General features: G+C 46.5%; 1 protein-coding gene and 1 long non-coding RNA gene across 3 annotated transcripts in view; one reads left to right on the forward strand and one right to left on the reverse strand.

Moving 5' to 3' along the window:
• Positions 1-1621: 1621 nt before the first annotated feature.
• LOC127574140 (uncharacterized) overlaps positions 1622-26114 on the forward strand; it is a 99375-nt gene continuing 74882 nt past the window's right edge. Inside the window, exons 1-2 of the long non-coding RNA XR_007956870.1 lie at positions 1622-2218; positions 20505-20603. This is a non-coding gene — a long non-coding RNA (uncharacterized LOC127574140). The remainder of the gene's footprint in view (positions 2219-20504; positions 20604-26114) is intronic.
• LOC127574138 (actin, non-muscle 6.2) lies at positions 16426-25282 on the reverse strand. 2 transcript variants are annotated; one of them, XM_052022872.1, is made up of 3 exons: positions 25260-25282; positions 21835-21983; positions 16426-17997 (listed from the first exon to the last, which is right to left on the reverse strand). In XM_052022872.1, exons 2-3 carry the CDS (start codon positions 21958-21960, stop codon positions 16993-16995), a joined length of 1131 nt encoding a protein of 376 aa, XP_051878832.1. In that variant the 5' UTR covers positions 21961-21983; positions 25260-25282; the 3' UTR covers positions 16426-16992. The 2 variants fall into 2 exon arrangements, with proteins under 2 accessions (XP_051878832.1, XP_051878831.1); XM_052022871.1 differs by lacking the exon at positions 25260-25282 and adding an exon at positions 22080-22174.

Genomic DNA, 26114 nt, shown 5'->3' on the forward strand with positions numbered 1-26114 from the left:
TAACTGCTACTCTACCATGCCACTGTAAAGGAATTGCATGGAAATCTTGTAAGAGAACAGCAGGACTTCAAGGTGGGCATTGAGTGTTAACCAAAGCAAAAGGTTCCATGGCCACAAACGTTAACTCTGTTTCCCTCTCCACACATGCTACCTGACCCACCGAGTATTTCTGACAACCTCTTTTCGTTTAGGAACCCACCGGTCGGATTCGGGACAATTGCGGACACGACCCTGGCTCCTGGTCTGCAGTGGGAGACTCCCAGCTCGACCTTTAGGACATCCCACAGGTTCCACCCCAAACACTCAGTGCACTTTGGCTGCAGTGAGCATTGGCTTCAGTTATTTGCTCACACTAATCCAACAGCATCCCCAAACCCACCTCCTCTACCATCCATAGGAACACCACCACCTGCAGATTCCCCTCCAAGTACCACATCATCCTGACTTGGAAATATATCCCCATTCCTTCATCACTGCTGGTCTAAATCCTGGAATTTCCTCCCCAGCAATACTGAGGCAGCACCTTCACCAGCAGAGCATGGGTCAAGAAGGCAGCTCACCCCCATGATTAAGCAAGAAACAATAAAGGTTCAATTCCAGTCCTCTGCTCCAGGAAGGGTATCAGGCCTTGCAGATGGTACTGAGGAAATTTTTACCAGAATGAGCCCAGGAGTGGGGGACTTTGGTTGTGTGCAGGGACCAGGATTATTCTTCCTGAAGATGAAAAGCTTAAGACCTACTGGAGTGCACTCTCACGCCAGTCACTCTGCAGACTTGAGAACAAAATGTCCTCAGTGCAGGATTGAGGAGTAAGTGCTAAACCCAGTCTTTTGGCTGAGTACAACCCAGTGGTACTCAACAGAAAGGGCAAGCCATTTAGGATTGAAATGAGAAAGTTATTTCAGGCAGAGTGTGGTGAACCTTTTGAATTCTCAAATCTGGAGGGCTGTGAAAGCTCAGTCACCGATTTCATTCAAAAGAGAGAAAGACTTCTGGGCATTAGGGCAATTAAGGGATATGGAGATGGTGCCAGAAAATGGTGTTTCAAGTTCAAGAATATCGTCATGGGCATACATACCCAGGGTATAAACACCATGAAAATTAGCTTTTTGCAGCGGCAGCAGAGTACATGACAAATATAACATAAACTTAAATTAACGTAAGTTACACATTACTTACACAACAAAATAAACTAAAATAAACCATGACATTAGTAGCTCAGCTATAATCTTATTGAATGGTGGAGCAGGCTCCATGGGCCAAATGGCCTAATCCTGCTCTTTTTCCTTATGTTCTTATCTGCACCATTTTCTATCAGACAGGATGTTAAAGTGAGGCACCCCACCTGCTCTCTCAACTAAACGTAAAAAAAATGACCATATGTGAAATAGAGTGGGTGGTAGCTTCCTGTTCTTTCTGCCCACTAGTTATCTGGTAACCAGCATCAATTCAAGGTAAACAGTTTTCACAGAATCATGGAACAGTTACAGTGGAAGGAGCCTACTTGTCCCATCAAGGTTGTACTAGCTCTATATAAGAGTAATCTTACCAATTCTACTTCCTACCTCTTCCCTTTCAAATACTTATCCAGTTCCCCTTTGAATGCTACACTTGAATCAGCTTCCACGACATGGCAATGCATTCCAGACCATATCAACTCATTGCATTAGAAAATTTTTCCTCATATCAATTTTGGTTCTTTTGTCTATCTTCATTCTGTGGATATCAAAAACACCTCCAGATGATGGGAAACTGAAATAAAAACAAAAAATGCTGTAAACACTCAGCAGGTCAGGCAGCATCTGTGGAAAGGGAAACAGAGTTAATGTTTCAGGTCAAAGACCTTTTGTCAGAACAAAGTTCTTCATTCAGGATATACTGGACGTGCTCTGTCATTAGCATCAGACCAGGCTCCAGAAACAGACGCCATTCTGAGCTCTGCCATGCAAAGGGATTACGAGGTGGACAGAGAAAAAGATTCAAGGATGTGCTGAAAGCCTCCTTGGAGAAATGCAATATCCTTACTGACTCCTGGGAACCATGATCTCTCAAAGTGGAGGAGTAGTCACGATGGTGCAGAGAGCCTCGAGGCCTTTCATTGGGAGCATACAGTGGAAGAAGCTCACCACCTCACAAAATACTAACCAACCCCACCTGTGGGAGCATCTGCACTTCCCTTCGGCCTCACCACCTCAGGACCCACTGAACTCGAGTGGAAGTAAGTCATCCTCAATCCTGAGACACTGCCTAAAAATTACAAAAGTTGCTGCAGCAATGCAAATTCTTTGATGTTCTTGTTTTCTTCCCACTGTAAACCAAGCTATTCATTAGTCCTGGATTAATTCCACACGCCCTGAGTGACTCACCATCCTTCTCCATTTAACTAGTGCTGGGCTTTCGGGGAAGCTGATTCCCAAATAAAGAGACTGCCTGAGAAAAGTTCCCTTGGTATGTAGGCAAGGTTACAGTAACTGCATTCACAAGGCTGGAATCTGGAGCAAAACAACCTGCTGGAGGAACTCAGCTAATCAGGCAGCATCTGTGGAGGTAGAGAGATAGTTAACATTTCAGATCAAGACCCTGCATCAGGACTGAGGGTGTAAAAGGAAGATGGCTAATGACTACACTTTGTGCTGTAAGGGAAGTGGTAGACAAGATCTGGAGTCAGGTGTAGACCCAGAAGGGCGAGTTTTCTTGCACCCCTAGGATTTAACCGGGAATCTGATTTCCAAATTTACTGAATTCATTGTTGGGCTGTGCTGGGCCAGTTGTTGTTTATCATCTATATTAATGATTTAGATGATAAGGTGGTAAACTGGTTCAGCAAATTCGCAGATGACACCAAGATCGGGGGCGTAGTGGACAGCGAGGAAGGCTATCAAAGGTTACAGAATGATCTGGACCAGCTGGGAAAATGGCAGTTGGAATTTAATGCAGACTAGTGTGAGGTGATGCACTTTGGGAGGAAGAAGAAAGGGACCCGGGAATACAGATCCATAGTTCCTTGAAAGTGGCGTCACAGGTAATTAGGGTCATAAAGAGAGCTTTTGGCACTTTGGCCTTCATAAATCAGGCCATTGAGTACAGAATTTGGAATGTTATGCTGAAGTTGTAAAAGACATTGAGGCCAAAATTAGAGTTCTGTGTGCAGTTCTGGTCACCTACCTACAGGAAAGATATCAATAAGCTTGAAAGCGTGCAGAGAAAATTTACACAGATGTTGCTGGGACTTGAGATCTTGAGTTATAAGGAAAGGTTGAATAGGTTAGGACTATATTCCCTGGAGCATAGGAGAGTGAGGGGAGATCTTATAGAGGTATACAAAATTATGAGGGGTATAGATAGGGTGAATGCATGCAGGCTTTTTCCCCTCAGGTTGGGTGAGACTAGAACTAGAGGTCATAGGTTTAGGGTGAAAGGTGAAATATTTAAGGGAAATCTGAGGCGGAACTACTTCACTCATGGTGGTGCAAGTGTGGAATAAGCTGCCAGCAGAAGTTGTAGATGCAGGTTCAATTGTAAGATTTGGGAGAAGTTTGGATAGGTGCATGGATGAGAGAGGTATGGAGGGCTATTTTCCCGGTGCAGGTAGATGAGAGTAGGCAGAAAGCCAGGCCGGCATGGACTAGATGAGCCAAAGGGCCTGTTTCTATGCTGTAGTGCTCTATGACTCTAATTCCCCACCTATTGTAATGGGATCTACAGCCACCCTTATTACAGAGGGGGAACAAAGGACTATTGCTTCCCTTTACAGGCAGAAACGTCATGTCCCTAGACCAATTCTTCGGTAACATACTGTCTGCTTCACCTGGGCCAGTGCTCTTCCCTATAAGGAATGGAATGCAGGTTACCTGTTGCTGACTCAGAGCCTGACTCCTACCACTTGGCGAGCCAATCATTCACAGTCACAAACTTCCAGTCAGACCAGCAGCCAATCAATTAGACAGGGGCTGGAGGAGGTTAGAGATAAGGAGTAGTGGGTCACAGTGATGGGGAGGGATGTGGGGTCTGGAGACGGATACGGTTCTAGGGTTTCGAGATTACAGAGGGAGGGTGTAGGGGGTAGGGTGGATATAGAGATGGGAAAGGGTATAGGGGCAGGAGGGGGTTACACAGGGAGGGGTGTAGGAGTTGGAGGGGTTGGAGATGAAGGAGTGTAGGGGTTAGGGAGGATATGGAGATGGGGGGTATGGGGGCAGGAGTGGGTTACAGTAAGTGAGGTGTAGGGGCTGGAGGGATTTACAGAGATAGGGAGGGTGTAAGGGCTGGATAGTTTGGAAGAATGTAGGGGGCAGAGGGCTTACAGAGACAGGGAAGGGTGTAGGGCTGGAGGGGGTTAGAGGAAGGGGTGTAGGGACTGGAGGGGGTTACAGAGATGGGGAGGGGCGTAGAGACTAGATGAGTTACAGAGAGGGAGGGGTGTAGGGACTGGAGGGGGTTACAGAGACGGAGCGGTGTAGGGACGAGGGGTTACAGAGACAGGGGTGCAGGGACTGGAAGGGGTTACAGAGACAGGGAAGGTGTAGGGGAGGGAGGGGGTTACAGAGACTGGAAGGGGTGCAGGGACTGGAGGGGGTTACAGAGACAGGGAGGGGTGCAGGGACTGGAGGGGGTTACAGAGACAGGGAGGGGTGCAGGGGAGGGAGGGGGTTACAGAGACAGGGAGGGGTGCAGGGGAGGGAGGGGGTTACAGAGACAGGGAGGGGTGCAGGGGAGGGAGGGGGGGTCACAGACAGGGAGGGGTGCAGGGGAGGGAGGGGGTTACAGAGACAGGGAGGGGTGCAGGGGAGGGAGGGAGGGGGTTACAGAGACAGGGAGGGGTGTAGGGGTTGGAGCGGATTACAGACCTGGAGTTGTGTGAGACCTTGGAGTGATTTGAAAACAAGGAAGCAAATTTTAAAATAGCATATGTCTGTCTTCAAAATCCTGTCTGTTCTCCTTCTCAGAAAAGCACTGAAATACTCATCTTGCTGGGCTGTGTACCCAGTGAGGCTCAGCCCCTCAGGGGTGGTGGCAGGAGCAGGGAATGTTGGCACTGCGGACAAATTTGAACAAGAGCTGCCAGACCTCCAAGGGTTAAACCCTGTGCATGCTGCTGGCTCACATAGTGCTGAGACTTTACCTTATTTGGTAATTAACCTGCAAAGACTGCTTGAGCCACACCTTAACCGTTAAAGGGGCAGAGCAAGCTCAGAACTGCCTATGAGTGATATCTTCCTGTCACAGTGAATCATCAGAGCAAGGCAGCAATTAAACAGGATGTGGTCTCCACATTGCGTCGTTGCCACAGGTTTGCACACCAGCCCACTGAACCGTTTGTCACAGCTTCTTCCGGGATGTGGGTGTCAGTGACAGAGCTGGCATTCAATGCCCATCCCTGGTTATCCGGGAGAAGGAGCTGAGCTGTCTTGTGGAACTGTCAGTAAGAATAGCTCTCTAGGTTACTTTCAAGTAACTCTAGCCCCATGCTGAGGTCTGCCGGTTTAGTTCTTTAACCTTCCTTACCATCTTTTGCAGGACAGATCAGCCATGATCATACTGAATGACAAGGCAGGTTTGAGGGGCTGAGTGGTCTCATGTTCCTATTTCCTTGTGTTCTTATGCAGCCTTTCTACCACCACTCGTCCCTTTCCTCTACTGAAGGACCACCAATCCTCTCCTTCCATATTTTCTTCCCCTTTTACCACTCATCTATCACCTAACCCTCTATTATGTCTCCTGTTCTTCTACCCACACCCTCAATACCTCAGTTGTGCTGTTGATAGGAGCATGGTTATTAGCTACAGGACAATATTGATCAGTTGGTAAGTGGGCAAGACAATGACAGATGGAATTGAAAGCCTTGATAGATGTGAGGTGTGTTTCGATGTACGTGTGACTAATAAAGATATCTTAATTGCAAACTTAATTGTAATGCACTTTAGGAGGACAAATAAGGATAGGACATACACAATGAATTGTGGAGCCCTAGTGCACAAGTCAAAGAATCCTGAAGGTGGCAGCACAGTAGATAAGGTGGTGAACAAAGCACATGGGATACTTCCCTTCATTAGCCAGGGCATGGAATATAGGAGCAGGGAGGTTATGATGCAATTTTATAAAGCATTGGTTAGGCCACAAGTACTGTGTACAGTTCTAGTTGCCACACTATAGGGAGGATATGATTACACTGGAGAGGGTGCAGAGGAAATTCACCAGGGTGTTGTCTGGGATGGACCATTTCAGTTATGGGGAGAGCTGGATAGTCAGGGTTTGTTTTCCTTCCGGTGAAGGAGGATGAGGGGGCCCCTGATAGATGTATACAAAATTATGAGAAGCATAGATAGGGTAGATAGTAAGAAACTTTTCCCCTTCCTAAAACTAGGGGGCATAAGTTTTGGGGGATGAGGAGGAAATTTTTAATCTACGTGGTTGGAATCTGGAATGTATACAAAGTTATGAGGGGCCAAAGATAGTAGGAAACTTCTTTCCTGTACAGATGTTTAAAACTAGAGGACAAAGTTTTAGGGTAATAGCTAAGAGGTTTAGAGAGGATCTAAGGAAGAACTTTTCCTATCCAATACATGGCAGTCCTGATGAAGGGTCTCGGCCCGAAACGTCGACTGTTTATTTCCCTCCATGGACGCTGCCTGACCTGCCGAGTTCCTCCAGCACTTTTTGTGTATTGCTCCAGATACATCCAGCATCTGCAGAATTTCTTGTCTCTGTTTTACTTTTCCTATGCACAGGGGGTTTGGAAACTGGAATGCACTGCCTCTCTGGTAGGTAGAGACAGATACTCTTGACAAGCACTTAAATTGCCAAGACAGAGAAGTTTATAGACCAAGGGCTGGTAAAGAGGATTAGTATAGGTGGGTACTCGATTGTGGGCATGGGCATAGTGGATGAAAGCGACTATTCCTCTGCTGTATGAATTCATGAGCTTTCTAGCTGGTAAACCTACATAGAGATACATACATACATCATGCCCTCAGTACTCATCAACAAGCTTCAAAACCTGGGTATTGGTATTAGAACATAGAACAATTACAGCACAATTCATGCCCTTCGGCCCACAAAGCTGTGCCGAACATGTCCCTACCCTAGAAATTACTAGGCTTACCATAGCCCTCTATTTTACTCAGCTCCATATACTGATCTAACAGTCTCTTGAAAGACCCTATCGTATCTGCCTCCACCGCCATTTCCGGCAGCCCATTCCACGCACTCACCACTCTGAGTAAAAAACTTACCCCTGACATCTCCTCTATATCTACTCCCCAGCACCTTAAACCTATGTCCTCTTGTGGCCACCAATTCAGCCCTGGGGAAAAGCCTCTGACTATCTACCCTATCAATACCTCTCATCATCTTATATACCTCTATCAGGTCCCCCTCATCCTCCGTCTCTCCAAGGAGAAAAGGCCGAGTTCCCTCAACCTGCTTTCATAAGGCATGCTCCGCATCCCAGGCAGCATCCTTGTAAATCTCTGCACCCTCTCCATGGCTTCCACATCTTTCCTCTAGTGAGGCGACCAGAACTGAGCACAGTACTCCAAGTGGGGTCTGACCAGGGACCTATATAGCTGCAACAATACCTCACGGCTCCTAAATTCAATTCCCTGATTGATGAAGGACAATACACTATATGCCTTCTTAACCACAGAGGCAACCTGGACCCCAAGATCCCTCTGATCCTCCACACTGCCAAGAGTCCTACCATTAAGACTATATTCTGCCAACATATTTGACCTACCAAAATGAACCACTTCACACTTATCTGGGTTGACCTGCATCTGCCACTTCTCAGCCCAACTCTGCATCCTATCTATATCCCTCTGTAACCTCTGACAGCCCTCCAAACTATCCACAACACCCCCAACCATGTCATCCGCAAACTTACTAACCCACCCCTCCACTTCCTCATCCAGGTCATTTATAAAAATCACAAAGAGTAAGGGTCCCAGTACAGATCCCTGAGGTACACCACTGGTCTCCAACCTCCACTTAGAATATTATTGTCACTTGTACTGAGGTACAGTGAAAAACTTGTCTTGCAAACTGATCGCACAGCTCAATTCATTATACAGTGCAGTTACATTGAGTTAGTACAGAGTGCATTGATGTAGTACAGGTAAAAAAAAACAGTACAGTAAAGTGTCACAGCTACAGAGAAAGTGCAGTGCAATAAGGTGCAAGGCCACAACAAGGTAGATCGTGAGGTCATAGTCCATCTCATTGTATTAGGGAACCGTTCAATAGTCTTGTCACAGTGGGGTAGAAGCTGTCCTTAAGTCTGGTGGTACGTGCCCTCAGGCTCCTTTATCTTCTACCCGATGGAAGGGGAGAGGAGAATGCCCCGGGTAGGTGGGGTCTTTGATTATGCTGGCTGCTTCACCAAGGCAATGAGAGGTAAAGACAGAATCCAAGGAGGGGAGGCTGGTCTCTGTGATGCACAGGGCTGTGTCCACAACTCTCTGCAGTTTCTTGCGGTCCTGGGCAGAGCAGTTGCCGTTGCAAGCCGTGATACATCCAGATAGGGTGCTTTCTACGGTGCATTGGTAAAAGTTGGTGAGAGCCAAAGGGGACAACCCAAATTTCTTTAGCCTCCTGAGGAAGTAGAGGCGCTGGTGAGCTTTCCTGGCCATGGCATCTATGTGATTTGACCAGGACAGGCTGTTGGTGATGTTCACTCCCAGGAACTTGAAGCTCTCAACCCTCTCGACCTCAGCGCCATTGATGTAGACAGGTGCATGTACACCGCCCCCTTTCCTGAAGTCAGTGACCAGCTCTTTTGTTTTGCTGACGTTGAAGGAAAGGTTGTTGTCATGACACCATTCCACTAAGCTATCTCCTTCCTGTACTCCGACTCATCCCTGTTTGAGATACGGCCTACGACAGTGGTATCATCTGCAAACTTGTAGATGGAGTTAGAGCAGAATCTGGCCACACAGTCATGAGTGTATAGGGAGTAGAGTAGAGGGCTGAGGATGCAGCCCTGTGGGGCACCAGTGTTGAGAATAATTGTGCCAGAGGTATTGCTGCCTATCCTCACTGATTGCAGTCTGTTTGTTAGAAAGTCAAGGATCCAGTTACAGAGGCGGGTGTTTGAGTCCTAGGTCTCGGAGTTTGGTGACAAGTTTGCTTGGGATTATTGTATCAAAGGCAGAGCTGTAGTCAATAAACAATAGTCTAACGTAGGTGTCTTTACTGTCCAGATGCTCCAGAGCTGAGTGAAGGGCAAGGAGATGGCATCATAGACCTGTTCCAGCGATAGGGTCCAGGTTGTCTGGGAGGCTGGAGTTGATGCGTGCCATGACCAACCTCTCAAAGCACTTCATGATGGTGGATGTCAGAGCCACTGGTTGGTAGTCATTGAGGCATGTTACCTTGCTTTTCTTCGGTACCGGGATGATAGTGGTCTTCTTAAAACAGGTGGGAACCTGATATTGAAGCAGGGAGAGGTTAAATACGTCCACAAATACTTCTGCCAGCTGATCAGCACAAGATCTGAGCACACGGCCAGGGACACCATCTGGGTCAGGTGCTTTCCTCATGTTCATTCTCCGAAAGACTGATCTTAAGTCCTCCACTATGATCACAGGTTCAGCTGCATTGGAGGCTGTCAGGGTGGGTGGTGACAATCCACTTCCCTTCTGTTCAAAACGCGCATAGAATGCGGTAAGTTCATCAGGAAGGGATGTGCTATTGTTAATTATGAAGCCCAACTTTGTCTTTTAGCCTGTTATGGCATGTAAGCCCTGTCATAACTGATGGCTGGTCAGGGACTCTATTTTGAGTCGGTATTGCCTCTTGGCATCCCTGATAGCTTTCCGAAGGTCATACCTTGATTTCTTGTACAGATCAGGATCACCAGATTTGGGTGCAGCAGTCCCCACCTTCAGTAGGGAGTGGATCTCCCGGTTCATCCATGGTTTCCTGTTTGGGAACACCCGTATTGTCTTCTTTGGTACACAGTCCTCCACATACTTGCTGATAAAGTCTGTGATGGTGGTGGCATAGTCATCTAGGCTGGCAGTTGAGTCTTTGAACATGGACCAGTCCACTGTCTCAAAACGGTCACGTAGGAGCTCATCCGCTTCCTCAGACCAGCACTGCACGACTCTCTGTACCGGATCCTCCCAGCCTCTGTACCTCCCTTTGCAACAGGATCCTCGACTTCCTTATCAGGAGACCACAGTCAGTGCGGATCAGTAGTAACATCTCCTCCTCGCTGATGATCAACACAGGCGCACCTCAAGGATACATGCTTAACCCAGTGCTCTATTCCTTGTACACTCTTCACTGTCTGGCTAGGTAGGCACAACTCAAACGCCATCTATAAATTAGCCGATGACACCACTGTTGTTGGCAGAATCTCAGATGGCGATGAGGTGTACAGGAATGAAATAGATCGGCTGGTTGAGTGGTGTCGCAACAACAACCTCGCACTCAACGTCAGCAAGACCAAGGAATTGATTGTGGACTTCAGGAAGGGGAAGTTGGTGGAACACACACCAGTCCTCATTGAGGGGTCAGCGGTGGAAAGGGTTGAGCAGCTTCAAGTTCCTGGGCGTCAACATCTCAGAGGATCTATCTTGGGCCCAACACATGGATGCAATCATGAAGAAGGCACCCCTGCGACTCTACTTCATTAGGAGTTTGAGGAGATTTCGTATGTCACCAAAGACCCTTGCAAATTTCTACAGATGTACGCTGGAGAGCATTCTGACTGGTTGCATCACCTCCTGGTATGGAGGCTCCAATGTGAAGGATCGAAAGAGGCTGCAGAGGGTCGTAGACTCAGCCAGCTCCATCACCGGCACAACCCTTTATACTATCAAGGACATTTTCATGAGGCAGTGCCTCAAGAAGGCGACATCCATCATTAAGGACCCTCACCATCTGGGACATGCCCTCTTCACATTACTACCATCAGGGAGGAGGTACAGGAACCTGAAGACCCACACTCAATGTTTCAGGAACAGCTTCTTCCGCTCCGCCATCAGATTTCTGAACAGTCCATGAACACTACCTATTCCTCTTTTGCACTATTTATTTATTTTTGTAATTTATAGTAATTTTTAATGTCTTTGCACTGTACTGCTGCCACAGAACAACAAATTTCACGACATGTCAGTGATAATAAACCTGATTCTGAATCTGAGAGACTGACTCTGGGGTCCTGAGTCAGCCCGGATACAGATCAATCAAGTGGGTGGGATGGCAGAAAGAGTGCAAAAAGGATTGGGTATCTGCAGTGCAGAAGCCAGTTTTCTCCACATCCCATCTTTCATGGAGAAAACTGCTCCTTGCAGTTAGTGACAGTGGAGTGGGACAGTTCAGGGCAAGACTTTGAGAAGGGGCACATACAACTCCTGGGAACAAGGTCATTTCACTCTCAACTGTGTGAGGGGGCACTTACAGCCTCTTAAAACAAGGCCATTGCACCCCCTTGAGAGGATTAATTGCAACCTCCAGAAACAATGCCATTCCATATTTATAGTGATATAGCGTGGAAACAGGTTCTTTGGCCACTGAGTCCGTGCCACCCATCAACCACCAATTTATACTAATCCTACATTAATCCCATTTTTAAAAATTCTCCCCGCAGATTCTACCTCTCACCTACACACAGGGTATACTCTAGGGACCAATTAACCTACCCACCTATACTTCTTTGGGATGTGGGAGGAAACTTGCATAATCACAGGGTCCCTGTGTTTCACAAGATGCATCAGTGCTCTGCCACTCACTGTACAAGTCCTACCCTGGTTTCACAGTCCAAAATGCATCACCTCACACTTATCTAAGTAGAAATCCATTTGCCATTACTCAGCCCATCTCCCGAACTGATCAAGATCTCTTTGCGATTCATTGTAACCTGTTTCACTATCGACAAGACCCCCTAATTTAGTATCATCAACAAACTTGCTAATTGTGCCATGTACGATCCAAATCATTTACATAAATAATGAATAACAGAGGTCCCAAACCAACCCCTGGGGCACCCTACTAGTCACAGGCCTCTAGTCGGAGAATTGACCTTCAACCATCACCCTCTGCTTCATCAAGCCAATTCTGAATCCACCTTGCTAGCTCCCCCTGAATCCCATGCAAGCTAACTTTCCAGGTCAGCCTGCCATGCAGGACCTTGTCAAAGGCCTTACTAAAGTAAAGATAGACAACATCCACTACCCTACCTTTATCTATCCCCTTTGAAAAACTCCAAAAGATTTGTCAGACATGACCTCCCACACACAAAACCATGCTGACTATTCCTGATCAGGCCTTGACTATACAAGTGATGGTAGACCTTGTCCCTCAGAATTCACTCCAGTAACTTCCTTACAACTGAAGTCAGGCTCACTGGCCTGTAGTTCCTTGGCCTGTCCTTGCTACCCTTCTTGAACAATGGAAGGACGTTAGCCACTCTTCAGTCTTCTAGAACTTCGCCAGTGGCTAATGACGAGGCAAATATTTCTACAAGGGCCTCCGTGATTTCTTCCCTGGCCTCCCACAAGATCTGGGCGTGCACTTGGTCAGGCCCTGGGGATTTGCCCACCTTAATGCACTCCAAGGCTGCAAGTACCTCCTTCCTCATAATATGCATATGATCCAAGATCTCACTACTTATTACTCTCATTTCTCTGGCAACCACGATCTTCTCCTTAATAAACACCAACAGACAATAAAAATCTCGGCCATCTCTTGAGGCTCCACACATAGGCAGCTTTCATGGTCTTTAAGAGGACTGAGTCTCTCCCTAGTCACCGTTTTACTATTAATATAACTGAAGAACCTCTTGGGATTATCTTTAACCCTGCCTGCCAAATCCATCTTATAGCCTCTTTTTGCCCTCCTGATTTCCCTCTTAAGCCTGGTCTTAAACTTTTTATATTGGTCAAGGGATTAATTTGTACTCAGTTGCCTGAACGTGATGTACGCTTCCTTCTTTTTCCTAACCAGAGCCTCGCTATCTCCCATCAGCCAGGGTTCCTTGAACTTGGTACATCTACCCTTCACCCTATCAGGAACATGCCACCCCTGCACTCTCGATATAACTCTTTTAAAATCCTCCCACTTGCCAACTGTTCCTTTGCCTTTAAATAGTCACCCAGTCGACCCTAGCTAGATCCTGCCTAATGCCCTCAAAGTTGGCCCTGCTCCAGTTCAGAACTTTAACCTGTGGACCTGTTCTATCTTTTTCCATAACTATTTTAAATTAATAGAATTGTGGTCACTGGACCTAAAGTGCTCCCCAACTGCCACTTCAGTTACTTGGCCTGCCTCATTCCCTAAGAGGACGTCCAGTATTGCTTCTTTCCGAGTAAGTCCCTCCATATATTGCACGAGGAAACTATCTTGGGTGCACCGCACAAATTCCACCTCATCCAGACCCTTTGCACTCTGGGTGGCCCAGTTGATAACAGAAAATTGAAATCTCCCACTCGCACTACCCTACTACTCTCATAACTATATGCAATTACTTGACACATCTGCTTCTCAAGTTCCTGCTGACTATTGGAGGGGTCAATGATATAGACCTACTAAGGTGACCATCCCCTTCTTATTTCTAAGTTCTATCCAAATGGCCTCTTTGGATGATCCCTCAAGAATATTCTCTAAGCACTGCTGTTATGTCCTTCCTTATCAGAAAGGCAACACCCCCTCCACCCTTACCCATTCCTCTGTCACACCTAAAGCATTGGTATCCCAGAACATTGAGCTGCCAGTTCTGCCCTTCTCTCAGCCATGTTTGTTATGGCCACAATATCCCAATCTTGAGAGGCAATCCACGCCCTCCTTACCTGTTAAGCTACGTGCACTGAAATAGATGCAATTTAAAGTAGTGGTCCTATCTGCCCTTTTACTGTAAACATGGCTATCCTAATTTCTAGGCTTACACTCTTTGGTTGCTGCATGTATCCATCTTCTCACTGACTTTGCTCCCTCGAGTCCCAGCCCAACTCGTTTAAGCCCTCCCTAGGGACAAAAGCAAATTTCCCCGCTAGGATCTTGGTCTCCCTCCGGTTCAAGTGCAAGCCATCCCTCTGGTACAGGTCACCTCTACCCCAAAAGAGATCCCAATGATCCAAGAACCCAAATCCCTGCCCCAGCTCTTCAGCCACAAATTCATCTGGCCTATCTTTCTATTCCTGGACTCACTAGCACATGGCACTGGGAGTAATCTGGAGATCACTACCCTTGAGGTCCTGCACTTTAATTTCTTACCTAACTCCCTATACTCATTCAGCAGGAACTCATCCCTTGTTCTACCCATGTTGTTTGTACCAATGTGTACAATGACCTTTGGCTATTTGCCCTCCCCCTCAAAAATTTTCTGTAGCCAGAGACATCCTTGACCGTGGCATCCAGGAGGCAACACACCATACTAGCATCTCTTCTGATGCCACAGAATCTCCTGTCCGTCCCCCTCACTAGAATCTCCTATCACTATCCTCCTGTCTGACTGCACCCTTTCCCTCTGAGCCAGAAACCTGACTACTGCTGGTGGCCCCTGAAAGAACATCGCCTCAACAGTATCCAAAGAATACCTGTTATTTGGGGGAATGGCCACAGGGAACCCTGCACTAACTTCCTTCTCCCCTTACTTCTCCTAATGGTCACCCATCTATCTGAAGCCTGTACCTTGGGTGTGACCAACTCAGTAAAAGTCTCATCTATGATCCTGAGTACTTCCAGATCCTTAACCTGGTCTGTCAAGAGCTTCACCTGGGTGCACTCCCCACAGATGTAGTGTCAGGGTGACCCCAAGGTTCACTGAGTTCCCACATCTTGCAGGAGGAGCATTCCACTGCCCCAACTACCATCCTGCCTACACTGAATCAGGGACTAAGTATCAACAACAAAATAAAACCTTCCCTGTGCCTTCTCATTGAAGCTTTTTTTTAATAAAAAGAGCTGCACTCACTCTCCACACCTGGGCCACTTACTCAGTCTCTTCACACCAAAGCCTGTTAAGCCAAAGCCTCAGCTCCCCACTCCTACACTGGTTGACTTTCGCAATGACCACTCCAAAATGGCCACTCTGCTTGACCCTAACTTCTTTGTATTGGCTGCTGTTAATTAACCAATCAACTATTAACAATTTGTAACAGGACTCTAAAAGGGGCACATTTAAGTGAAACTCACCATCAAGTCCAGAGACCTACCTTTTAAACTCTCACTTCAAGGTGCGAGAGTCTACTCCATTTCATCTTTTCTATAGGAAAGATGCCATTAAGCTGGAAGGAGTGCAGAAATTTACAAGGCTATTGCCAGGACTCGAGGGACTGAGTTACGCAGAGAAGTTGGGACTCTCTTCATTGGAGTGTAGAAGGAGGTGTGATCTTTCAAGGTGTATAAAATCATGATAGGCATAGACATGGTGAATGCACAGTCTTTTTCCCCATGGTGGGAAACCAAGAACTGGAGTGCACAGGTTTAAGGTGAAGGGAGAGATTTAACAGGAACCTGCAGGGCAACTTTTTCCAACTGAGGGTGGTCAGTAATATGGAACAAGCTGCCAGAGGAAGTGGTTGAAGCAGGTACCTTAACAACATGTAAAAGGTACTTGGATAGGAAAGGTGTGGAGGGCTTTGGGCCAAACATGGGCAAATGGAACTAGCTTGGATGGGAATCTGGTTGGGGGTGAAAGGCCCATTTCTGTGCTGTATGACACAGAAACGGGCCTAACTGTTCTAGGGTATGGGCCCCACCAGTGCTATGTACAACACTAAGAGCACTGTTACTGACTTTGGTTTCACCTTAGCTATTTGCTTCAGCTATTTCTTGCCACATGTCCTGGTACCTACAAACCATATTCCCTCCATCTTCAGGTACTGGACCTGACAGGTAAGGGAACAAATGATTGGTCTAACCAGTTGCCATAAAGCTTTGACATTGATGCTATTGACTTTGCCCTCCCACATCTCCACCAAGGCAGGTTTAAACAGGTCACAAATGCCAATTAATCTGCAGACTGACTTGCAACAGCATGCAATTAATTGCCTGCACTTCACACAGAAAGGTTTTGACTAGAGTTCCCATACTACTTGATTAAGACAAGATCCTGGGGAGACTTGACAGGGTGCATGAGGATAAGATGTTTTCCCTTGTGGAAAAATCTTGGGCTTGGAGGGGGGAGGGGAAGAAAGAAGTCACCTATTTAACACAATTTGAAGGATCTGTTTCCACTGTCCTTTGTCGCAAGAGAAACTCTTCAGGGAGATTGATGAAGTGATTTTTACCATTCTGAGATGGGAAAGCTTAGTCTGAGATGCCTATTCACAACTTGGCCTACAGTGTACCAGAAATACTGAGAAAGGAAGTTGTGCAATCAACTAATGGCTTGAAGGAGACTGAAGTACAAGGGCTCATTCAGCACTGTAGATTTATGGAAAAAGTGGTTAGATACAACTTAGAGACCACAGTAATTAGATATGTTGTTGTTCAAATCCATTTTTATTCAATGTTCTGCAATAACAAATATTTTGTATTAATTAACTGTTTCCAGCAGAGATGAATACTTTCAGGAGATGACTCATTCCCCAGAAACCCAACCTCCCAGGGGTAATTCTGTGTTGTCTTGAGCACAGTGGGAAAATTGTAAATGCAAAATGAAAACAAAGTCACTTCCCCAGTTACCAATTTGACACCAGGATGAAGGACAGCAAACTTGAGGGACCTCTGTTCTTTAAATTCGCTCACATTTGTTCCCTGTAAAAAGCCAATATCTAATAGCCAGGTATCCCATTTCTCCCAGGTATCCCAATAAAATATTGTAGGATCATTGTGAGCAATTGGATTTTCAACCATTCCTGAACCAGAGCTAGAGCTGTCACCAAAACTTGTATCATATCAGTCACCAAAGCTTATATCATATCCACAAAGGCCTAAAACAAAACTCAAGTTAACTGGGCAGGCAACATTTGGAAAAATGAAAATGAAAAGTCAACCTTTCCATCTTAATCTAATCAAGGTTAAATCAGTTCCATTCTCCATGGTGAATTAGAAGCACTTGCGATGGACAATGGAGGGACCAGACTCATCATACTCCTGCTTACTGATCCACATCTGCTGGAAGGTGGAGAGAGAAGCCAGGATGGAACCTCCGATCCATACTGAATACTTCCTCTCTGGTGGAGCAATGATCTTAATCTTCATGGTGCTCGGAGCCAAGGCTGTGATTTCCTTCTGCATCCTGTCAGCAATCCCTGGGAACATGGTGGTTCCACCAGACAGGACTGTGTTGGCATACAGATCCTTCCTGATGTCCACATCACATTTCATGATGCTGTTGAAACAAGTCTCATGGATCCCAGTAGATTCCATCCCAATGAAGGAGGGTTGGAAGAGGGTTTCTGGGCACCTGAAACGCTCATTGCCAATGGTAATGACTTGGCCATCAGGGAGCTCGTAGCTTTTCTCCAAGGATGAGGAGGAGCTGGCCGTCTGCATCTCAGATTCAAAATCTAGGGCTACATAGGCGAGCTTCTCCTTGATGTCACGGACAATCTCCCTCTCGGCTGTGGTTGTGAAGGAGTACCCACGCTCAGTCAGGATCTTCATCATGTAGTCGGTGAGATCCCGGCCAGCCAGGTCCAGACGCAGGATGGCATGTGGCAAGGCATAGCCTTCATAGATTGGCACGGTGTGACTCACACCGTCTCCAGAATCTAGCACAATACCAGTGGTACGGCCAGAGGCGTACAAAGACAGCACAGCTTGAATGGCAACGTACATGGCTGGGGTGTTGAAGGTCTCAAACATGATCTGGGTCATCTTCTCTCGGTTGGCTTTGGGATTGAGGGGCGCCTCTGTGAGGAGGACAGGGTGCTCCTCTGGGGCTACTCTCAGCTCATTGTAGAAGGTGTGGTGCCAGATCTTCTCCATGTCATCCCAGTTGGTCACAATCCCGTGCTCAATTGGATATTTCAGGGTCAGGATGCCCCTCTTGCTCTGGGCTTCATCACCAACGTAGCTGTCTTTCTGACCCATTCCCACCATCACACCCTAGAATGGAGAAATTGGACAAAGGATGATTCAATATTGAATCAAGAGTTTTGGAGCAACTGGAGACTCAATATAGCAGAGGAGGCAGAGTAATAAATGTTCCCATGCCCTCAAATGGGAGCTCTTTTGTACAAAACATCAGACAAGTGTTTTTCCTGTCAACTCTAGTTCTCTTGCTAGTCAAAGCAAATCCAAGCCCTCATGTCATTAACCTTTGAAGCAAGATGTCTTTTACAACTGGTGTTATTTGAAATGCAGTGCTTATTAGAGACATCGAGACACTTGAAGTATTTCAGGGAAATGAGTGTAGATCTGTTTGTTGTTTTGCCTTTCAGAGACTGTTCTCACTGAGGGAAAGTTGTGTGATTGGTTTGCCTTCGGAAGGGCTTGGGCTACACCAGAAGACAGTACTGCACCATGACTGGTACATGGTGGTCTTGTTGAACTGGGGCATTATCTACCATGGTAATTTATAGCAAGGGGGAAATCTTTGTGCTAGTCAGGCCACAGTACTAGCTTCTCATTGTGACATGGGATTTTGCTGTATATAACTGACTGCCATATTTATAAGTGCAAAGAACTCAAGGCAGGTTGTGCTATAGAGGACAAATCTTGTTCTAGACTGCACAGGAAGGGGAAAGGGCAACTTACAGTAACCACTAGACTTGTACTGCTCTCCCATCAAATTCTGGGCACAAAACAAGAGTTTACAGATTTTAGATTCCCCTACCCTGGGGCGGGGGGGGGGGGGGGGGGGGACTACCATTCACCTTGTGTATGCCCCTCATGATTTTATATACTTAAAGTCATCCCTCAGCCTCCTACACTCCAGGGAAATTAGTCTTTTCTTACAACTCAAAAGGTTTCCAGCCCAAGTAACATCCTTGTGAATCTTTTCTGCACCCCTTTTCCAGTTTAATGATATCATTCCAATAGTTAGCTAACCAGATCTGCACACAATACGCCAAGTGTGGTCTCATCAACATCTTTGTTGGTGCACCCAATCTGGTGCAAGCTGCTTGTTATCTTTCACTCCTCTGTAGTCCAATAACCTTGGACTCCTATCTCACCACTCCCCTGTATAACTGTAACATAACATCCCAACTCCTATACTCAGTGCCCTGACCAATGAAGGCAAGTGTGCCAAACACCTTCTTCATCACCCTTATCTGTCACTATTTTCAGGGAACTTCAAGTGGAGCCTCTGAGGAGGACAGGGTACTCCTCTAGGGCTGGAATGGAATTTGGCCATCAAACAATGGGCTGAATGGCCTACAATGGAAACTGATGTGTGTCATCGGCAAAGCTAGTATTTATTGGCTGGGTGATAGTAGATGCTGATTGAACAGAACTCTTAAATCTCTAATAAAAAGGAGAATTTTTTAATGGATCGCTGGGGTCTTGCTGTGCAAACTGGTAGCCCCAGTTATATAGACATGCAACACAAACAGGTTCTTCAGCTAGGTTCACACTGACCATTCAAGAATCTATTTCTACAAATCTCTTTATTTTCCCCAGATTCCCAGCAACTCCCTCCATTCTACCATTCACCTAATACTAGGGGCAATTTACAGTGACGATTTAACCTATCAACTTGCAAATCTTTGGGATGTGGGAGGAAACCTGAGCACCAGAGGGGAACCCACACGGTTTACAGGGAAAACATGAAAACTCCATGCAGACAGCACTGGAGATCAGGACTGGGTCACTGGAATGGTGAGGCAGCCATTATATTAGCTATGCCACTGTGCAGTCCAAAGTTGTTTCCGCAACTTGCGAAACAAAATGCTCAGATTGAATTAGTTTATGACGGGGCAAGATAAGGAAGAAACCTTGTATCGGAATTAGTTCCATGGGTGTGGCCCTCTCCACCCAACCCCCCTCCTCCTAGGGTCACATTGAATAAGATCATACCCAAATGAGGGTTGGAGATCGGAGTCTATAAACTTGCTATCACTAACATGATGAACTGCTATATAAATTTCCTGTCTCCATGTATTGTTACTTATTAAACAGGATGTCAATTCCTAGACAAAGGATCAGCAAGTCAGCCCTGATAGGAAGTTCCAAACAGCCTCCCATTTGTTGGAATTCAAAAATTAAAATGATCAAACTAGGATTAGACACTGCTGTGCATTACAGATGTTACATTGTTCACTTGACTAAACAGATTTTCATTCACTGCACAGGCAAAAGAATCTATTGCTTTTTCCAAAAAGCAACATTCACAGGATGTGGGGTGTCACGGGCACAGCCACCATTTAATGTCTTATTACTGTGCAGCCTTCTGGTCGAGTTCAATTTTAGATAGATTCACTGTTCACATTTACACAATAAAAAGACATCCATTGTATCTTGCCCTTTTACCACTGCCTTTCCTGCTTTGTACCCAATGGACAGACCTTCCTTTGTTCTCTCCTCGCCTCCCTTCATTTGCATCCTAACATCTCATTTCCATTTCTGAAAAGAGCCAATCGAGCTAAAACATTAACCATTTCTCTCCACAGATGCTGCCCAAGCTGCAAGAATTTCCAGCATTTTCCAATTTCAGACGTGCAGAAACTGCAGGATTCTGCTTTTCCATCCCAGGACAGAAGTCACAGTAGGTGAGATGGGAAGGTCTTTCCAAAAGGATATTTAGTGAACCAGCTAAAATCATGTTAGCAGACAAAAACCAGGGACAGGAGCAGGCTGCCTAGTAAAGCTGATCCAATGGTAGCTCAAATGTGTTCCAATCTATGCAAGCAAATTTCATCCCCTTGCTTATCACGTATCTACCTCTGCCTTAAAAATATTCAGAATCTCTGCTTCTACCACCCCTGAGAAAGAGTCCTAATGATTCACTGCCCTGAAATTCTTCATGCTCACATCTTTAATGTGCAATCCCCAATTCTAGGTTCTCCCAGAGGAAATATCTCCACATCCACCCTGTTAAGGTACCTCAGGACCTTGAGTTTTAAATAACCTGTTACTTGACTGAACTCCAGCAAATACATTCCTAGCTTATCCAACCTTTTCTCAATGCAACTGGCCCATTCCACTCCAGTAAACCTTTTCTGAACAGTTTCTAAGTGCATTCACGTGCTTCTTTAAATAAGAAGACTAGTACTGCTCACAATACTTCAGTTGCCGTCTCACCAATGCCTTGTAATAGTAGAAGCATAACCTTCCCAGTTTTGTACTTAACACCCCTGGAAATTAACAACATTGTTGGCTTTCCTAGTTATTTGTTCGCATGCAAATACAGCCTTTTGTTAGTCACCCAGAATTCTGTTGCTGCATAAAAGATCCATTCAGTCCCTATGTTGGTTTAGAGCCTCCCCTGCAATTGTTCCATTACTTTCAAAGCCACCACTGAGCAAGGGCAATGATGGGTTAGAATATCCAGACCCACCCATTCCTTGCCTTCAAAGTCAGACAAAATGAGAGCCAGCGAAACAAAAACTCTACACTAGGTTAGTTCTTTGATCCCATTATAAAAAGTGTCAACACATTTTCACACTAAATCAATCCTAGACACCCAACAAAAGGTGAACCCACGGAATCCATGATTCAGGGCAGGGCTGCCGCCGAAATATAGCGCCAGAATTGGCCTGGGACATTCACCCACCAGCCCTGCACCCTCAGATCCAACGCCCACACATTGTACCGAACCACCCTCTCCGAATGAGGCTCAGGCACTCTTTGGTTTAGACTCCAATCTCTCCCACTTTCAAGTAAACCGTTACATAAAGCCTAAAATCAAATTTCAAGATAAGGGGTCAACCCCTGAACCAGGACATCTCCCCGAAACCGCCTTATACAACAGGACTTGAGGCTTTTCACTGGAGGACTCACCTGGTGTCGAGGCCGCCCCACTATGGAGGGAAACACGGCTCTGGGGGCATCATCCCCCGCAAACCCAGCCTTGCACATCCCGGATCCATTGTCCACCACCAGCGCTGCAATCTCATCATCAGCCATGGTTTACACCGTGAAAGGAATGACTGAAAGAAAAAGGAAAAACCATTAACGGTGAGACAAGAACACAAAGCACAGCGCCACAATCCACCACGCTAACCCAACAATTCATCAGAACCAACCCAGTCAGGAGAACAAAGCTATTGCCGCACAACAGACCCCCATCCCACAGTTACTCTCTCTTTATGGAATGCGGAGACCGGCCCACATTACGGTCACGTCACGGCCAACCAATGAGAACCCGGGCAGAGCCACTGCTCGCCGTTAGGTTTCATGGGGGCTGAGCCTTAATCGTAGTGGAGGTGTCCATTCATTCAATTTTGTTAATATTCACACTTCGGCGAATGGTTAACCCACTTTTAGTGTCTCTCAATGTGCATTGATCCTTGTTGGATGTAACCAGTCAATGCTCGGACTTTACCTGCGGAGCAGCTGGCTATCCTTCCCCACTGAGCTTAGGGCAATAGCTGCATCACCTCGCGATACCCACCTCCTGGAGAAATTCCCCCTCCCCCCCGCTCCCCAACCCCCTCTGATACAGAGACTGGTAACCAAAAACTTGGGCGCGGCGCGGGGGGAGGGGGAATTGCAGAGTCTGGGGCCGGGATAGTTGGGGGCACGGGGAGTGATTAAAGTGCATGATCAGAGCTTAGAACAGCGCAGAGATCTGGGAGGGCTGCAGGGATACACCCTTCAATAGAGAGACAAGAGACTGCAGATGCTGAAGTCTGGTCCTGTCCTGATGCACCCGAAACGTCAACAGTTTCCTCCCATAGATGCTACTCGATGCGCTGAGTTCCTCCAGCAAATTGTTTGTCACGCCCTTTAATGGTTATGGGATGTCCCAGGGGTGGGGGCAGGCAATAGCAAGGAATGATTCGAAAATCTAGAAAGGACACCGTGCTTTAATCGGAGAGCGTTTAGCCTCGGTGAGCTCAGGGGTGGTGGGTGAACTGGTCCTGAGACAGGAACCCCCCCCCCCCCAAACCTTGACAATAGACACTATGGGAGAGGAATGTCCGAGCTTTGATCTTGGTTCCTGTCCGAGGTGGCTTGGAGATCACCATGCACCCAGCAAGGCTCAGCCCCTCGACGGTGGTGGCAGGGACACGGAGCATCAATACTGCGGACACACCTTGAGCAAGAGCTGTCAGCACGTCAAGGGTTAAACCCTGCGCATTCCGCCGGCTCGCAGACTGCAGACACTTTACCTTATTTGGTAATTAACCTGCAGAGGCTGCTGAACCACACCCTAAGCGTTAAAGGGATAGAGCAAGCTCAGAGTTGTCTGTCCCAGTAAGGACAAGGCAGCAAATTCAACAGTGTGGGTCCGACGTGGTCTTGTGCCACACGTTTACACAGCAGCCCATCCTTCGATATGGGTGTCACCGGCCAGGGCATGGATTGAAGCTGAGTCACCTTGTGTAACTGTTGCAGGAGCAGGTCACTGGGTCATTTCAGAATGCAGGCATGGGCATGGGGCTGGAGTCACGCAGCCAGTCAACCATCCTTCCTTTCCCACACATTTCACCCCAAACCCTTTGCTCTTGCACCTGCCTCTTCCACCACTCCTACCCTTCTGTCCCTACAGTCTTCCCTCCACTGCAAATCCCTCTCCAAACGCTGCCTGCGTTCCCAGGTACTCCTGGGAAGTCAATAGCTCTTAAAACATGAGACACAAGAGACTGCAGATACTGGAATCTGGCACAAAAAAAAACCAATGCTGGAGGAATCCAGGGGGGTCAAGCAACAACTGTGGAGGCAGAAGGACAGTCGTCATTTCGAGTCAAGACCCTGCACCAGAACCCATATTGCATGATCCATTGAGATCTTGCATCGGGATGGGTCCTGATGCACGATCTGAACCTGAAATGTGGACTATCACTTTGCCTCCACAGATGCTGCTTGACCAAGTTCCTCCAGCAGTTTATTTTTTTTAGCTCTTAAGATAGGCCTGAACACAGATCAGGCACAGTAGTGTAGCAGTTAGCCTAACACTTTACAGCCCCATGTGACCCAGGTTCAATTCCTGCTGCTGTCTGTAAGGAGTTTGTACGTTCTCCCTGTGACTGCGTAGGTTTCCTCCAGGTGCTCTGGTTTCCTCCCACATTCCAAAGACGCATGGGCATGCTATGTTGGCACCAGAAGCATGGCAACACTTGCAGGCTGCCCCCAGAACACTATGCAAAAGATGCATTTCACTGTGTTTCGATGTACACATGACTAATAAAGAAATCTTATCTCAAAGAGGGGAAGGCATTGCTGTGCAGTGCGCACCCCGGGGCAGGAACTGGTCCTCTACACATTCCATCCCTTACAAGGAGAAACCCTCAGTTTAGAAGAGCAGGATCAGTGGGCAGCCAATCACTGGAGGAGGGTGGGCATGCTCAGGTGAGAGGTTTATCCTCTATCAGGAAGCCATTCCCAGCGTGTCTGGTAAGACAGGAGGCCATTTAGCCCTGAGAACCAAAACCACAAATGAATATAAACAATTCCAAACCCTCTGCAAATCCACCACTGAGATAGCTTGAGCAGGGGTCAACCAGTACCCCCTTCACCTCATTTTGTTCAAACGTTGATGATTCTCCTTATATGCAGTTCCTCAAGATCAGGATTAGACAGTATCACTGACTTACATGACATGAAATTTGTTGTTTTGTAGCAGCAGTACAGGGCAAAGACAATACTATAAATTATAGATCAAGGATGACTTACTTAACTTATTCATGGGATCCCCAGACTTTGCATATTCCTGTCAGAGATTTGAACCATTGCCTTTAAGAGCCATAGAGTAATACAGCACAGTAACAGACCCTTCAGCTCAACTGGTCCATGCTGATCAAGATGCCCTTCTAAGCTAGCCTCATATCCCTCTAAACCTTTCCTAACCACATACCTGTATAAGTGTTTTTTAAATGTTATTGTACCTGCCTCAACCACATCCTCTCATTCCATATACCCACGACTCTCTGCATGGAGTTGCTCCTCAAATCCCTTTTAAATCTTTCCCCTTTCACAAACCTATGACCTTGAGTTTTTGACTTCCTTTCCCCATGAAAAAGACTGTATTTGCCCTATCTATGCCCCTCATGATTTTATACACCTTTAAGGTCACTGCTTAGTCTTTTACATTCCAAGGGATAATGTCTCAGTCCATCCAACCTCCCTGTAACTCAGACCCTCAATTCCTGGCAACATTTTCATAAATGCTTGTTTATGATGTTCCTTTTCCATGTTCTGGCTAGGGATTCCCATCAGCTGGTAAGGATTCTATACTTTATAATGTAGATTAAGAAAGTTACCTTGAAGTGTTTCCTGTCCTGGAAATCTTTGGAGGTCAGTGCAGTGTATATTTTGGGAGTCTACTTGTCCATTGGAACCAATGCTGAACAGAGCCTTAGTGCTGGAGAAGTTGGTCTAGAAGGGGACATTGGGTCACTGATCCTGCAGTGAATTTGGAGGAGTTTGCACTACTCCAGTGCTGAGGTGCCAGTTGTAGTCTGAAGCATACAGGAGATCATTGCTGCTTAGTAGATGGTGAACAGTGCTGGGCTGATGTCTTGGTCATTAAACACTTACCTCAACTGGTCAGGTAATGCTGATCCACTGGTGCAGTGGTATATTTACACCCTAGTGCATCATCCCATTGTCAATTAGTCCCAACTTTCTATCCCAGACCTTGTCTTCTATCTTCTTCCCATTTCTCTGCATGTTTATGGTCATTTCTCTAACTGTTCCCAATTTAGAGAATATTTGAACCTGTGAAGTATTTCTAGCATTTACTGTTTTTGACCCGAGATGTTGACCTGTGTTTCCATTTGAACAAATTCCTTGTTCAATCCCTTTGAGCCTCACATCTTGAGCAATCCAGAATCCATAACTTTTAACCATCACCAAAAAGCTGCTTTTGACATTTGTTTATTCATCCCTTAAACCCCAACACAAGACGGTGTTACCCAGTTTAACTTCCATCCTGCTTCTACAATCCTCACATTTGAGAATTTCAGAACTAATTGAGCTACAGCTCAACTTCCCCTTGGGATTCATCTCCAATCATCTCTGAAGAAACAGTGCTGATGCAGGGTTTCAACCCAAAACATCAACAAATCTTCACCCACCACACCCCCTCTGCAGATGCTGCTCAACCCACCGAGTTC

This window comes from Pristis pectinata, chromosome 9, assembly GCF_009764475.1.
Source record: "Pristis pectinata isolate sPriPec2 chromosome 9, sPriPec2.1.pri, whole genome shotgun sequence".
Taxonomy (NCBI): domain Eukaryota; kingdom Metazoa; phylum Chordata; class Chondrichthyes; order Rhinopristiformes; family Pristidae; genus Pristis; species Pristis pectinata.